This window comes from Schistocerca cancellata, chromosome 9 (genome assembly GCF_023864275.1).
Source record: "Schistocerca cancellata isolate TAMUIC-IGC-003103 chromosome 9, iqSchCanc2.1, whole genome shotgun sequence".
Classification (NCBI taxonomy): Eukaryota; Metazoa; Arthropoda; class Insecta; order Orthoptera; family Acrididae; genus Schistocerca; species Schistocerca cancellata.
Genome location: NC_064634.1, coordinates 312256646 through 312272536, shown reverse-complemented (window position 1 = coordinate 312272536; position 15891 = coordinate 312256646). Strand labels below are relative to the sequence as shown.

Below are 15891 nucleotides of genomic sequence, written 5' to 3'. Positions count from 1 at the left end.
GTTGACAAAAACAGCTGAACAAAGCTAAAACAAACATAAGGAGATAAATGCAAAACAACTGTTCAGCATATTGAAGGTAACTGGCTGGCTGGACGAGATGGAATACCTGCATATCTATAAGAAAATTATGCGAATTATTGCACATCGCTGGAGCAATGAAACATTCTCAACACTTTGCTGATCAGCAACACCAGAGTGGTGGCGTGCGTGAAATAGCGGTCAACAGCCAGCGACACCACAGTGGTGGTGTGTGCATAGTATTGCTCTGAGGCCGGTGACGCCACAGTGGTGTGAGTATAGTATTGTGCAGTGGCCGGTGACAGCACTTTAGTACTTGTGCAGTTTCATCATAACAGATGAAAGAGATGATACGAATATTTACAACGAATGTGCGGATGTCTTCTCTGATGTTCCAGACATCTTGGCAAACTGGGAAGAAGACATTGGATATCAAAAAATTAAAGGGAAGCAGAATCGTCAGAAGATAGTGAAATATGTCCAAGAATAATTCGGCAAATGCTACATTTGCCAACTGATTTGGATGAATCAGATGAAGAAGACAGACTATGATTTACTGAGGACCAATAATAAATTTGAATGATCCCCGGGTCAACACATATTTCACAAAGATATCCAGAGTGTCATGGATATTGTAGAATTATACAGGGTGAGTCACCTAACATTACCACTGGATATATTTCGTAAACCACATCAAATACTGACGAATCGATTCCACAGACCGAACGTGAGGAGAGGGGCTAGTGTAATTGGTTAATACAAACCATAAAAAAATGCACGGAAGTATGTTTTTTAACACAAACCTACGTTTTTTTAAATGGAACCCCGTTAGTTTTGTTAGTGCATCTGAACATATAAACAAATACGTAATCAGTGCCATATTTTGCATTGCAAAATGTTAATTACATCCGGAGATAATGTAACCTAAAGTTGACGCTTGAGGACCACTCCTCCGCTGTTCGATCGTGTGTATCGGAGAGCACCGAATTACGTAGGGATCCAAAGGGAATGGTGATGGACCTTAGGTACAGAAGAGACTGGAGCAGCACATTATGTCCAAATGCTAACACCTTTTCATTGGTCTTTTTCACTGACGCACATGTACATTACCATGAGGGGTGAGGTACACGTTCGACGGGCGTTTCATAGGACGTGGAGGACGCATAAATTGGCCAGCCCGTTCTCCTGATCTTACACCTCTGGACTTCTTTCTCTGGGATACATTAAATGAGAATGCGTACCATGATGTACCTACAGCCCCAGAGTACACGAAACAACGTATTGTGGCAACCTGTGGCGACATTACACCAGATGTACTGCGGCGTGTATGACATTCATTACGCCAGAGATTGCAATTGTGTGCAGCAAATGATGGCCACCACATTGAACATCTATTGGCCTGACATGTCGGGACACACTCTATTCCACTCCGTAATTGAAAATGGAAACCACGTGTGTACGTGTACCTCACCCCTCATGGTAATGTACATGTGCGTCAGTGGAAAAGACCAATAAAAATGTGTTAGCATGTGGACGTAATGTGTTGTTCCAGTCTCTTCTGTACCTAAGGTCGATCACCGTTCCCTTTGGATCCCTACATAATTAGGTGCTCTCCGATACACACGATCGAACAGTGGAGGAGTGGTACTCAAGCATCAACTTTAGGTTACAATATCTCCGGATGTAATTAACATTTTACAATGCAACAAACGGCACTGATTACGTATTTGTTTATATGTTCAGATGTGCTAACAAAACTAACGGGGTTCCATTTAAAAAAACATAGGTTTGTGTTAAAAAACATACTTCCGTGCATTTTTTTTATGGTTTGTATTAACCAATTACACTAGCCCCTCTCCTCACGTTTGGTCTGTGGAATCGATTCGTCAGTATTTGATGTGGTTTACGAAATATATCCAGTGGTAATGTTAGGTGACTCACCCTGTATATTGGGATTGATCTATTTGAATATATTAGCAACAAATTCAAATTGCAATAGAAGGAAACTGGATAAAAAAAATGCTGCATTTGTTGACGTTACGGGACCCAAACTTAGAAAATGGTTTGGGCTTGCTATCCTTATGGGAACTGTAAAAAACGCAAGGATTGATGATTACTGGTCAACAAATTCATTGATAGACACATCAATATTTTGCAACATGATGTCCCGCAACCAATTCAGACAAATATTATCAATTTTACATTTTTCCAACAATAACAATAAACTGGATAATGCTGACCAGCTTTTCAAAATGCAATTTGTAATTGATTATTTTTCCAAAAATTTAAATAAACATTAATCTAAGTCAAAACAACTCAATTGATGAAGGAATGATACCATGGTGTGGACAGTTAAATTTTAAAGTTTACAATCCCTCAAAAATTATGAAATATGGCGTACTCATTCGGATGCTGTATGATTCAAGTACGGAATACATTTCCTCATTCAAGATGTATTCTGGCACTGGACAACCTTTAGCAAAAACAATTATGGAACTATTGTCACTTTCTTACGGAATGTGGCATCAAATCTACATGGGTAATTATTATAATAGTGTAGAACTAGCAAAGAAGTTACTGGAAAGAAAATTTGAGTTTGTGGAATGATACGGCAAAACAGAGGATTTCCAGAAAAATTAAAGTGCACAAAAGTCAATGTGTTTGAAGCCTGTCATCAACGGAAAGGTGACAAGTGGCCAGCGACAAGCAAAGTAATCCAAATTAGCACTGCCGGCACCAAGCGAATAAATTAAATTTGTATGTGACGTGGTGACAGCAAAGTGTTGATAACCAGAACAAGGTGGAAGTCATTCCAATTTTTAAGACAGACTATCAAACAGATGCACATGACTAAAGGCCTATACTGCTAAAAACAATGTGTTGTACAAATACAGAACAAATTTTATGCTCTCATAATGAAGGTCTCGTCTGCAGGGAAGACCTTGTGGAACTCAGGTTGCTCTGATCATAAATGAGATTCTGGAGGTAGCAGAGAGAGGCAACCACATTAATGTTTTATTCCTTGCCTTACACAAGGTGTCCGACAAAGCTCTGTACTGTCACTTAGTGAACAAAATACGAGCTTATGGGGTATCACAGCTTTGTGATCTGATTTAGCACATTCTACCTGGCTGAATGTAACGTGTGGTCTTAAACAGGAAGAAACTGACAGATGATAAAGTAGCTCAGAGCATATATAACAAGAATGTCAATGTTTACAATAACATACATAAATATAAATTATCTCCTGGATAAATAAGTTCCAAAATACTGTTAGTGGGTGGAGCCAGTTTACTGAGGGAATTAAGTAGTTAAATGCAGGGAGATCTACAAGAATCAGCGTTTGGTGCAGACAGTGGAAGTTTATCCACAGCATAAACAAATGTATTGTGTTGTCCAAAAATAGGTGGGAGGATAGGATGGTATGATATTGTTAGCTGAAGTACTGTCCACCACATCCTGTAAGTTGGCTTGTGAAATATAAATTTAGATTTAGATGTAAATCAATATGCATTAGCTACTTATAACATGTACTGTAGGTATGGAAGCTTTAATTTGGCATATTTTTCTTCATAGGCTGCTAGCTTATGATCCTATAAAAGGCTTCCTGAAGGTTTCTTGGTTTCAATGATGTAACTGATGAGTTCCTGATAATTTTGAAGATATGTTGCTCCACAAAAAATTACACAGGATACCAAAAATGTAATAAGGGTTACAAGAACTAACTAGTTAGCACCATCAAGGAAGTTTCCCAGGCAACAGCAGCTGTTAAAATACAGTTATAGTCCACATTAAAACTGTTGTGTATATGCTGATCTGTTAATAAAGCCACAATAAATCAACGATGGTCCACAAACATCAAAGGCAATCAGGTCTTTACATGAAGTTAGGTCAACAGATGAATTTAAACTGAAACAATAATAATGTATATCGTGATTACAAAGTAAACAAACTACACTAATTCCGGATCATTTAAAATTTGTCACTTTTATGTCAATGACATAAGCATGCAGAATAAAATACTAAGGAAAGAAGCAAATAGTGTATGTAGATTATTTTATTTTTATTTATAAATAGAGACAGGAAAATTTCACAAAAGTGATAAAACAAAATTTGTTGCTTTTCTGTGTAAAAATATCATCAATCTGATGGTGGACATTTATTAATATTTTTGACTGAAGATTATTGAATTTTGAAATTTGATTTTGTCTTTTTTCCTCAATGCTTAGGTTCTTGTGTAATCTAATAGAGAGAGTTCATTTTCCGTGGAAATGAGCTATGTCTTGGAATGTGACATCAAATGAAAATAGTCTGCTTTTGATGAACTTCACTGCAGTGCCAGCTTTAATTGCTGGCACCACATTACCCTACACTTTTGCACAACAAATTGTACCAAAAATATAAATAAGAAAAACTTTAGTTTTGTAAACATGTAAATCACTAAAGCACTGCTCTGCTTGTTTCTACCAGCCAATCACATACACAATATTTGATGATATGCAAACACCACTCTCATCACATATGATAGATGGAAAAATTTAAATACTGATGCACTGCTAGTGTTATTGATACCTTCTTACAGAACCACATTCATTGGTTTCACCAATTCACAACCAAATTATCACCTTTCCACATAACCTAGATCTTTTGGCTACACAACAGATCAGGCTATTACCACAAACTTCATTCGAAAAATTGCAAAAGTGATATTAAATAAACAATCTAAGTGACCTGCTTTACCACCAAAAACACATCTGTAAGACATCATATGTCCTGTGCTGTGATTGGTTGCTAGAAGAAAACTCAGCTGTAGTCATATTATTTATGTGCTTGTGGAGCTTAATTCCAGTTTTTGGAGGTTTTCATATTTATAATTGTGTACTACAAAAATATACAGTTTCATTACATTAATGATCTCCCAAATTCACAGTTTTGGTATGATTTGCAATGTAAAAAAACAATGTAAAAAAACAACAAGGGACAAACACCACAGATACATATGAAGGAAATACTGAAATTCCTGGATTGTATCTTCACACAAGGCTAGCACCTTTTATGGCCACAGATCTATGGTAGTCTGTGTTCAAAGCCCTAGGTTTTTGCTTCAAACATAAGACAATGATGAACTCTATTAATGCCAATATGGCATGCTTTAGGTGTATCTAAAATGGGAGGTTTCAAGTATGCATATATTCTAAAGAAATACAAATCTTCATAATTTAGGGGATAAGCAACTTTCCAGGAGGTGTAGATACTGTTGAATGTTATGCTGAAAGTTAACATAGACTCCAGGTGTCTATTTCCACACTGAAGTAAAGTTTTTTACTATCTGCAGCTATTGTTTCAAAGGAGAACTTTGAAGTTATGAAAAAACTTTCTTTTGAAAAACTTTTCATGGTTTTTGGCTATTGAGCTTTTTTCCTTTAACTGATTAGATTTAATAGGTTTAATGTAAATGATTTCTTTCTTTTTAATTATTTAAATAAATGTTATCTGTAATGTCAACAAATGTAATGTAACTAATAGGTATATTAATCGCTGGAAAAATCCATAATAGAATAATAACAATATGATGAGAAGGATAGACTGCTACTCAGCATATCGATGAGATGTTGAGTCGCAGACAGGCAGAACAAAACAAGTGAGCTTTTGAGTAAAAGGCCTTCTTTTAAAGTGGACAAAACACACACACACACACACACACACACACGCACACACACACACACACACACACACACACACACACACGCACACACACACACACATATATTCACGCAAGCACAATTCACTGACACACGACCAGTGTCTCCAGCTGCTGAGGTTGAACAATGGCCAAGACAGTGTTTTTGTGTGTGTGTGTGTGTGTGTGTGTGTGTGTGTGTGTGTGTGTGTGTGTGTGTGTACTTTAAGAGAAGGGCTTTTGGCTCCGCTTCTTCAGCAGTCTTTTTGTTGTGCCTGTCTGGAACTCAACATCTCCACTATCTGGTGAGTAGTAATCTATCCTATTAATAGATATATTTTCATTGTCATCATACAGCAACAGTAAAAAACAATGAAGTAAGACAAAAATAAGAAACGCACTACTTCAGAAATAATCTGCCAGAAACTAACACCCAAATTGGCAAAACATAAAACTGAAATCGACTATAAAATAAAACAATTTTTTCCTGTCCTGTCCTCACAAATAAACAGTTAAGAACAATGAACCATACTTTCTTTTTGAGGTCTTATTCATGTTTCTTATATTGCAGTCTTAACTTTGCATCCTTAAATGTAAAAGAAGCATACACTTTTAAGAATAATTTGTACTACTCTAAAAAAGAAAATTTATAAAAAATATTGTATCATACATCATACTTGTAAAATGCATTGCTAATGGTATTCATTATTATTGGCAAAGAATGCTGTGCTGTGTCATTATATATCACTGTGAGGCTGAGTTGTGGAATATCGTATGTATTGACATTCATTGCAGCCATATGGGGTGCTATATCCAACAGAAGTGAAAAATTTCCATTGTACATTTCAACAGATGTTGCCCCACTTATTTCAAGATTTTGAATAAATTCATCCAGGTCTTCTGATGTAGCGTTATGCACAACAAACTTCCTGTTACCTTCATAAGTATCTGAAATGAAACAAAAAAATAATGTAAGTATTACTGATATATATGATATTGTTACAGAATAAGGCCCACATTTCAACAAAAAAAGTAGATGCACAAAAAGTCAGTAGTCTACAATGTGCATAATCAAGTTATATATGAGTGTGACAGTGAATTTGCTAAACTTACATTTACATCTAATACTGCAAACCACTCCACAGTAGCGAGTTGAGAGTGTACCAATAACATGAATACCCTTTTCTTAAATTTAACTTATGAATGGTACATAGTATGTAAAAGGAATGACAGCAGATACTGAATGGATACAAAGAACAAAAGCATGAATGGTCACAGTTTCATTTGATCGAAGGGAGAGTCATGAAGATGTTTAAAGAACTGAACTGGCAGATGCTTTACGTTAAGATGCAGTTTATTCCATGGAAACCTACTTAGAAAATTTCTAGAACCAACCTTAACTGATGGAGCAAAGAATACATTATAACCCCTTTGTTTCAGTCACATAGGGATCATGAAGACAAGACTAGACTATTAGAACACACAAACAGGAATTTAAGCTATCATTCTTCCCAAGCACCATACGTGAATGAACAGGATAAAACTCTAGTAACTGATACAATGAGATGTATCCTTTGTTATGCCCTTTGCTGTGATTTACGGAGTATAGACGCACACTGATAAGCCAAAACACTATGACCACTGTCCACTGTGAGGTTGGATGCTGCCTGGTGATGCTGTGGGTACATGACATGCTGTGAAAAGTATGTGAGTGCAGCAGAGAAGTATGGGGAATCACCTTAGTGAATATGTGGGCTACAATAGGAAAATCCACTGAGATAAGTGACTTTGTCAAGAAACAGATTATTATTATTATTATTATTATTATTATTATTATTATTGTTGTTGTTGGCGGATTTTCCCTAAAAGGAAATCGTTAAGCTTATGACTTTGAAGGCTTGTTCTTCTTGTCCTTCCAATACTCCTTCATTCTCTTGGAGAGGGCCTCTTTTCTCTCCTCAGACCATTCTTGTTTGGTCCGCTGTTTTAGCGCTTCTGACTTTACTTCCCAATTGTCTATGTGTTTTCGGAAGGTGCTTCTGTCTGTGGTGTTTGTGGTGCCAATTGCTTGTAGGTCTTTTCGGACTCCTTCCATCCAGGGTGTCGAGACTTTAAGTGTCTTGATGTGTTCTAGAATTTTCTTGGTGAGTCTTGTTTCAGGGAGTCTATATAAATGTCGGTAGAATTTAAGGCGCCTATTTCTCATATCGTTCTCGATGTTTGAATACGCTTCTACTGTTGAGTTCTTCTGTAGTCTGTAGCCATCTGGTGTGGGTCTTCCTCCTAAAATTTTCCTCATGATTTTGCGTTCTTCTTTTTTGATTTCTTCAATTTTGATTTTCCTGTTGAGTGCTAGTGTTTTGCTGGCATACAGTACGGCAGGTTTGATCACTGTGTTATAGTGTCTGATCTTGGTGTTTCTGGAAATGCATTGTTTGTTGTAGACGTTTCGTACCATGCCTTCACATTGAATCTATTATCTTTTCTAATGCCAATTTGGATTCCTTTGACTTCTTTTTCCCATGTCCTTATAATTTTTTCAAGAATTATATTAAAGAGTAATGGTGAAAGTCCATCACCCTGTTGCGCTCCAGTTTGGATTTCAAATGGTTCAGAGATATCTCCCATAAATTTAACCTTGGAGACTGTGTCAGTTAATGTTTCCCGAATGATTGCTCATTCTGTCTATGCTGAATTCTTCCAGCGTGCTGCAGAGCGCTACTCTGTCTATTGAGTCGTAGGCCTTTTTAAAATCTACAAAGGTGACCACTGTGTTTCAGGTGTTTCTCATCTGGAGAATCATTTTCAGATTCCAGATCTGCTCTTTGCATGATTGTCCCTTGCGAAAATCAGTCTGGTATTCTCCTATTTGTGGGTCAGCTTGTTCTTCTAATCTATTCATAAGAACTTTTGATAGGATTTTATATGTGACCGGCATGAGTGAGATACCCCTGTAATTATTTGGTTCAGTTTTGTCCCATTTTTTGTGGAGTGGATGGATGAGTGCGCATTTCCATTCAGAAGGGATCTGTTCTGTTTCCCAAATGTTTAATATGATTTTGTGGATTTTTCCTGTTAATCTTTCATCATTTAGTTTCCATAGTTCTGCAATAATTCCATCTTCTCCTGGATCTCTATTGTTTTTCAGTGTCTTGATAATTTCTACTATTCCACTGATGGTTGGTGGTTTAGCGTCGGGGTTTGGTGTAGACATCTGGTAGTGAATATCCTCTGTAGGTCTTTCGCAGTTGAGAAGTTTGTTGAAAGAGTCTGTGAGGATTTGGCAGTTATTCTTCATGTTAGTTTCTAGTGAACCATCTGGTTTCTTGAAGCAAAGATTGGGTGGCTGGTATCCTGCAATATGTTCTTTAAATGTCTCATAAAAATTCCTGGTGTTGTTGTTCCTAAAGTCTTGTTCTATCTCATCTAGTCGCCGTTTGTCATAATTTCTTTTTTCCCTCCGAATAGTTTTCGATGTTCGTTTTTGGATTACTAGAAATTGTTGTCATTTTTCTAATGTTTTGTGACTATTGAAGTTTTTCCAGGCATTGGTCCTTTCTTCTATTGCTTGGTCACATATTATATTCCACCACCTGTGTTTTCTCCTTCTCAGGGGTTGACCCAATTTCATCATGGATTTGAGGACATCCACAAGTTCTGTCCAGTTTGTGGTGTTTGTCTGACTAATTTCCTGTAAGATGTTTTCCTTGTTGAGTTTTATGTATTCGGGGTCTGGTCTCAGCACTTCATTTAGTTTTGGCTTTTTTCTATTATGTTGTAATCTGGTCTTTATCTGTAGAAGATGGTGGTCTGATTTAAAAAATCTTCTTCTCGTTTTCACATTCAGAATTTCTGCTGTGTTACTCTTGGAGATGGCCACATGGTCTATCTGGATTTCACCCAACATTGTGTTGGGTGACTTCCAAGTATACAGTTTCTTGTTGGGTTTTTTGAATTGTGTTGACATAATTATGAGACCGAAATTTTCGCAAAAGCTTGTCAATCTTTCCCCATTCTTGTTAGTTCTCTTGTGAGCTGTATGGATTCCGGTGATTTTCCTGTATTTTTCTCTTTGCCTAATTGTGCGTTAAAGTTGCCTAACAAGATTATTACATGGTGTTTGGCAATTTCGTTTGTTGTCTCTTCAAGGTCATTCCACAAGTCATCCACTTTCTGGGGGTTCTTCTTGTTATAGTTATTTGTGGGTGCGTGTCCATTGATTAAGGTATATGCTTTGTTGGCTGATTTGATGGAGACCGTTGATATACGTTCTGAGGCAGACTGGAAGTCAATGACAGAGTCGCTGATAGATTTGTGGACTACAAATGCTGTACCAAACTGTTTGAGTCCTTTCTCATTAGTTTTAACTGCTGGTTTTACTTTGTAGATCCTGTAGTTGTTTGTGTCAAAATGGTTTTTGTCCGTAAATTGTGTTTCCTGGAATGCAAGGATTATTATTATTATTATTATTATTATTATTATTATTATTATTATTATTATTATTATTATTATTATGTAATGACTGTGAACAAGTAACTTGACAATGGTGAAGCTGGTTGAATGTTCACATACTACTGTTGTGATCATCTACAGGAAGAGGTAAAAGGACAGTGAAACTACCACTAGGCACTAGTGGTTGGATGTCTATGACTGTTCACAGAACGTGGGGTTCAGAGGTTTGTTCCCTCTATAGTATGATAGATGGCGATCTGTGGCACATATACTTAAAGAGCACCACAATGGTGCACGCACAAGTGTTTCAGATCACACTGTTCATCATATGTTGCTGAACATGGAGCTTCGCAGCAGACCACCCCCATGTGTTCACATCAGTTATGATTGCAGTGGGCATGGGACCACCAGAATTCGGCTGTCGATCAATGGAAACAAGTCGGTTCTTCAGGTGAATCACATTTTTGCTACACTAGGTTGATGGTCACCTCCACAAATGCCTTCATTGAGGTGAAAAGCAATTTGAAACATGCACCATACCACTGACACGGGGTGGTGGAGACAGTATTATCCTACGAGAGACTTCTAATTGAAGACATGCTAACAACTGCAAACCACTTGCATTCCTTCATGCTGATGTCTTACTCTTATGGAAATGTCCTCTTTAACAGTATAATTGTTCGTGTCTCAGAGCCCGAAACCATACTATAGTGGTTTGAGAAACATTAAAAAGAACTGACATTGATGTCTTGGTGACCAAATATGCATGACGTAAATCCTATGGAACCCACCTTGGTCTCTATCGGGCGCCATCACGGCGTACGCAAACCAGCAGTCCATTACTTAAGCAGATTACATGACCTAAGTATAAGCATCTACTTCCACATACCTCCACAAACCTACCAACAATATGTCAGATCCCTGAGACACAGAATCAATGATTTATTTGGTTCCAAAGATGAACAAATGAGCTATTAAGCAGATGGTCATAATGGGTTTGGTCACCTGTGTAGATGTAGATGTAACAGGCAGAAATACACATTTCAACTCCTGTCAGAAAGATGGGGTTCTTGAAACATCATGAAGAAGCCTTTATTAAATAAAAATGCTTTAGTGTGAACACTGCAGAACACATGCTATCTCTAAAATAAATTTACGAGTTCCATCTTAAACAACTACCAATGGAAAACACATAAATGGAGATACCACTGCTAAGACTGATTAAGGAGTGTCCCAACATTGTTTCTTTCAGTTGTTCAAAAGAATTCCATTACATTTTCTTGTAATTAAGTGTGAATTCAAACTCTGTACTAAGTTTTGATAATTGTAAGGTTCCTTTTTATTGAGCCCTTTAATCATTTGTTACTTAGAATATATATAACGAAGATGCCAAGTGAGTCAATTTGTGATATTATGAAAATAACTGTATCTCCAAAACATTATGAAATGATAGAATTGCTTGTAATGTGATTCTAGTGTATTTATCTTATATCATATACCAATACTCCTGACAGCAATCTTTACTTAATAACTGCTATTCAGTACAAATAGTGATGGTGTAATTTTATATTCAAAATGTTTTACATCATAAGGCAAAGAGTTTAGTAAGTATGTTGGTCTATACAATGGGAACATAAAAAGTTCTTTGCTGTAACTGCAAACTGTGTGGGCACTGCATCATAGTTTGCACAAGAAGTTTGTGCTTGATTTGGCCACTACACTACAGTCATACAGGGCATGGGTAGCAGAACTATTTGAGCAGTAGAACTACATGGAATTAACCGTCGTCATAATTTTGTGACAAATTTCATAAGGAAAGCTATAGTGATGAAATGGTTCATGATGCAATTACACATTTTGATTCTGATAGTAAATAGGAGAGTGAGCTCCACAGTGTGAAAATCCTGTACTTATGAAAGCATTGGACATAGCTCCATCATTTGAAGTGTCAGAAATCAGCTACTGTCACTCCTCCCAGCCTTCAGTCAGTTTGTGAGGGAACATAGACACCATTGCAGCAGTCCAGCAGACATCTCAGCACTGTATACATAATAGAAATTTGAGACAACAACAGTCTGCATCAGAATAGTGACAGCCTCATGCTCCACTGCCTCCATGCCCATATTGCTTCATTCAGTACAAACTGAGTGCATGTCCCAGGTGCTGGGCTATCTGTAATAGATGCTGTAAGAAAGGACACATTGCTTCTGTATGCAATTCCTTTCCAAATCTGAGAGAGGATGAAACAAACATGGATGTGAACAGTGTGTCAGCTGTGACAGTCTTTCAAAACAAACATTCCTCCCATTCTGGGAGAGTTTTCTGCACCTGTGACTTACAAGATTGTGCTTCAACATTTCTACTTGTGGACAATGCTTACACTGAAAATCTGTTTACTTTGGAAACTTTTAAATTGTTTGGATTCTCCATCAATGATTTGCTTTCTAATCTGGTTCCATATAAACAGTTAGATGTTCTGTACTGAATTTTTCCGTCTATTTTCTCCAAGACTCGACTGTGCAACAGACTTTCCGGCCCGTATTATGTTGAAACAGTCTGCACACCCCTTTTTTTTCTGGACCTGCCCAGTACCAGTAACTTTATGGGATCAAGTAAAAGCAGACTTAGATCATCTTCAATGTCTTGATGTTATTTGATCTGGCAATAGTCAAAAAACCTACCAGTAAATTACACCTCTGCAGTGATTTTTAAAAAATCTATTAACGCACAGTCAATCATTGATATCTATCCATTGCCGTGCCCTGATGGCAAAATTATCAGGGGGCCATTATTTTTCAAAGACTGGCTTGCCAGAGGCATATTTCCAGCTGCCACTTGATGAGGAGTCTAAACAGCTTCTAATTGTCAATATCCCATTTGGGCTTTATCAACATCAGCATCTACCTTTTGGTGTGGCAAGTGCACCAGCTATTTTTCAACACTTTTTAAAGTAACTTCTTGCATCAGTTCCAGGCTGCATAAACCATATATATGACTTAGTAGTAACTGGTGCCTCTACAGAAGAACATTTGCAGAACCATTATTCTTTATTTTCTGTTTTACAGTCTGCAGGGTTAAAGCACAAATTGGACAAGACACATTTTCCTAACCATCCATTATTCATTTGGGTTTTGAAGTGTTGCATGTTAGCATTAAACCACTGCACCAACATATTGATGCTATTACCATATTTCCACATTCCATGTCTGACAAGGACTTAAGACATTTTTAAGCAAAATTGCTTACTACCAAAATTCTTACTGGGCACTGCCACTGTGGCACAACCATTCCATGCATTATTATGAAAAGATGTTCCTTTCCACTGGTCCATATTCTTTAATCAGGCAGTCAAGTTGTCGAAATCTAAGCTGCAGTCTGCCCCTTGTTTGGCCACTTTCCAGCCAGACCGGCACCTTGTGTTAGCAATGGACATGTCTCGGTTTGGCCTTGGACCATCCCTGGTCATAAGTATGCAGATGGTTCTCAATGTCCTATTGCATATGGCCCTAAATCCCAAAATTAAGTGCACCGGCATTATTCACAGGTAGAGAAAGATGCACTGGCGATCGTGTATGCTCTAAAAAAATTTCCATGTTTTTCTGTATGTGCCTATGTTTCACCTGCACAGATCACAAACCACTGCTGAACAAAGCTGCACATCACTTACAGTAGTGGGCTCTTTTCCTGTCACAAGACAATTACCGTATTTACTTGAATCTAAGCCGCACTCGAATCTAAGCCGCACCTGAAAAATGAGACTTGAAATAAAGGAAAAAAAAAATTTTCCGAATCTAAGCCGCACCTGAAATTTGAGACCCAAAATTCAAGGGGAGAGAAAAGTTTTAGGCCGCACCTCCAAATCGAAACAAAGGTGGTCCATTATAATATGAGACACAATTTAGGTCGAATGAATGATGATACAGCTATAGTAGTTGTAAGCTTAGCAGTTAAGCTTTACCAGGTAGCCATTGCTATGCATCGGGCGCTCTGTCCGTATTTATACGGGTATCCTTCCTTTTTCACGTGCTTCGTCTGGTTTGAATTGATTGCTTATTTTCTTTGATCTGATAAGTGCCACTCTCTTTTTTATAGGTGTTTACGTCACTCTAAGCTGAAAATGCATTACTGTACTGTGTCATGCATTGTTTGTCGCATTCTAATAATGAGTGTTTACGCTTGCGGCATGACTTGCTTTTGTGCGCGCTGCCACTGCTTACAAAAGAGAGTTCTGAATGAGTGTTTAGCGAAAATTTTTCTCTGTTTGAAAATCTTTGCAGACGCCTCTTTATTACATTACATTCTGCTCTGAAATTAGTCATCTTAGATTTAAAAATCTAGTGAATTACCGTGTTTCATTTCTGACTGTATCACTATTAGGCATCAGAATAATATGAATATAAACGTGACATGATATGTATATTCTTCCGCATTTGCTGTTGCCTCACTCTAGTTTTGTAGTTTATTAGGCAGACAGGATTTACATGAGATAGCAGCAAACACGAAAGAATACATGGCTAAATGTTTATATTCATATTATTCTTACGGTGAAGAGAATACTGCATGTGATTCACAATTCATCAAAGTTCCTATTAGCAGCTATCTCTTATCACAGGTAGGAAAAAATTCAGTTGGCCATATTGACAAACATCCCAAACACTCTTGCCACTCGGATTTTCGTAGTACAGTGAAATGCTGCTGCATTCGAAGATGAAAAATACGGAATTTGTATTTACTTCGTTGGATAATATACGAACATGCAGTGGTCGAAACTCGGGGCGGAGAAAAAAACTTGTCTTCCACTTTTGTTTTTAATTTATTTACTGATGCAGAGGTTTTGGTGCCAATATTTATCTTTGTGCCTGCAAAGCACGCCTGCATAGCGTTACATGTATTCTACGGCAGAAGTTAGTTGTGGCAGCACCTACCAACATTTTTCAGAACTTCTGCTTACTTTGCACTTGATTCTAAGCCGCAGGCGGTTTTTTGGATTGCAAAAACTGGAAAAAAAGTGCGGCTTAGATTCGAGTAAATATGGTATGGGATACATTTTTGATCTATGGCACAAATGCTGACACCTTATGTTTACTGACTGGTCTGGTTCCAGAGTTTGATAAAGTGGAAGTTCAAAATGTTAATGGTATTACTATTACTAGCACTAAAATTGCAGCTGCAGTAGCCACAGATCCCATTTTAAGTAAAGTTATTTCTTCTGTGGACACCTCCAGGCCAGTCTTCTGATCCTTTGAGAAATAATTTTGCATTACAGAAATCATCTTTCTATTTGGGATGGAGTGCTGCTGTTAGCTACAGAAGATGCCACTCCTCAGGTGTAGTCCTGTCTGCACTTCAGTGTGAGGTAATGCATTTATTACTTGTGGAACACTGGGCTCTATCACATACAAAAGCATTAGCATGCAGATATGTTTTTAGCCTGCCACAGTGTGCCACCTATTAGGCAGCTCGCCATGCTTCTTTGTCACCGTGGGCAGATCCACGGCAGCCTTGGGAATGTAGATTTTATAGGAACTTTTATTAATTTCTAATGGCTTGTTGGAAAGGATGTTCAGTCAAAGTTTTCATATGTCATGTGTTGCCTGTCTACATCTGAGGTGGTGACAATTTCCACTTTGTCAAAAATTTTTGCAATGGAAGGTCTTCTGTATATGTTAGTTATCAATGACAGCCCTCAATTCGTATTTCAGGAATTTGAAGATTTTTTATAAAAAAACTGGTGTTCACCA

The 15891-nt window shown here is 37.5% G+C and overlaps 1 protein-coding gene across 2 annotated transcripts in view; it reads right to left on the bottom strand.

Moving 5' to 3' along the window:
- Window positions 1-15891, bottom strand: part of LOC126100161 (cholesterol transporter ABCA5-like) — a 337905-nt gene that overhangs the window by 111458 nt on the left and 210556 nt on the right. For both annotated transcript variants that reach the window (XM_049910704.1, XM_049910705.1), the window contains exon 21: window positions 6376-6646. In XM_049910704.1, the coding sequence (XP_049766661.1) occupies window positions 6376-6646 (271 nt within the window). The remainder of the gene's footprint in view (window positions 1-6375; window positions 6647-15891) is intronic.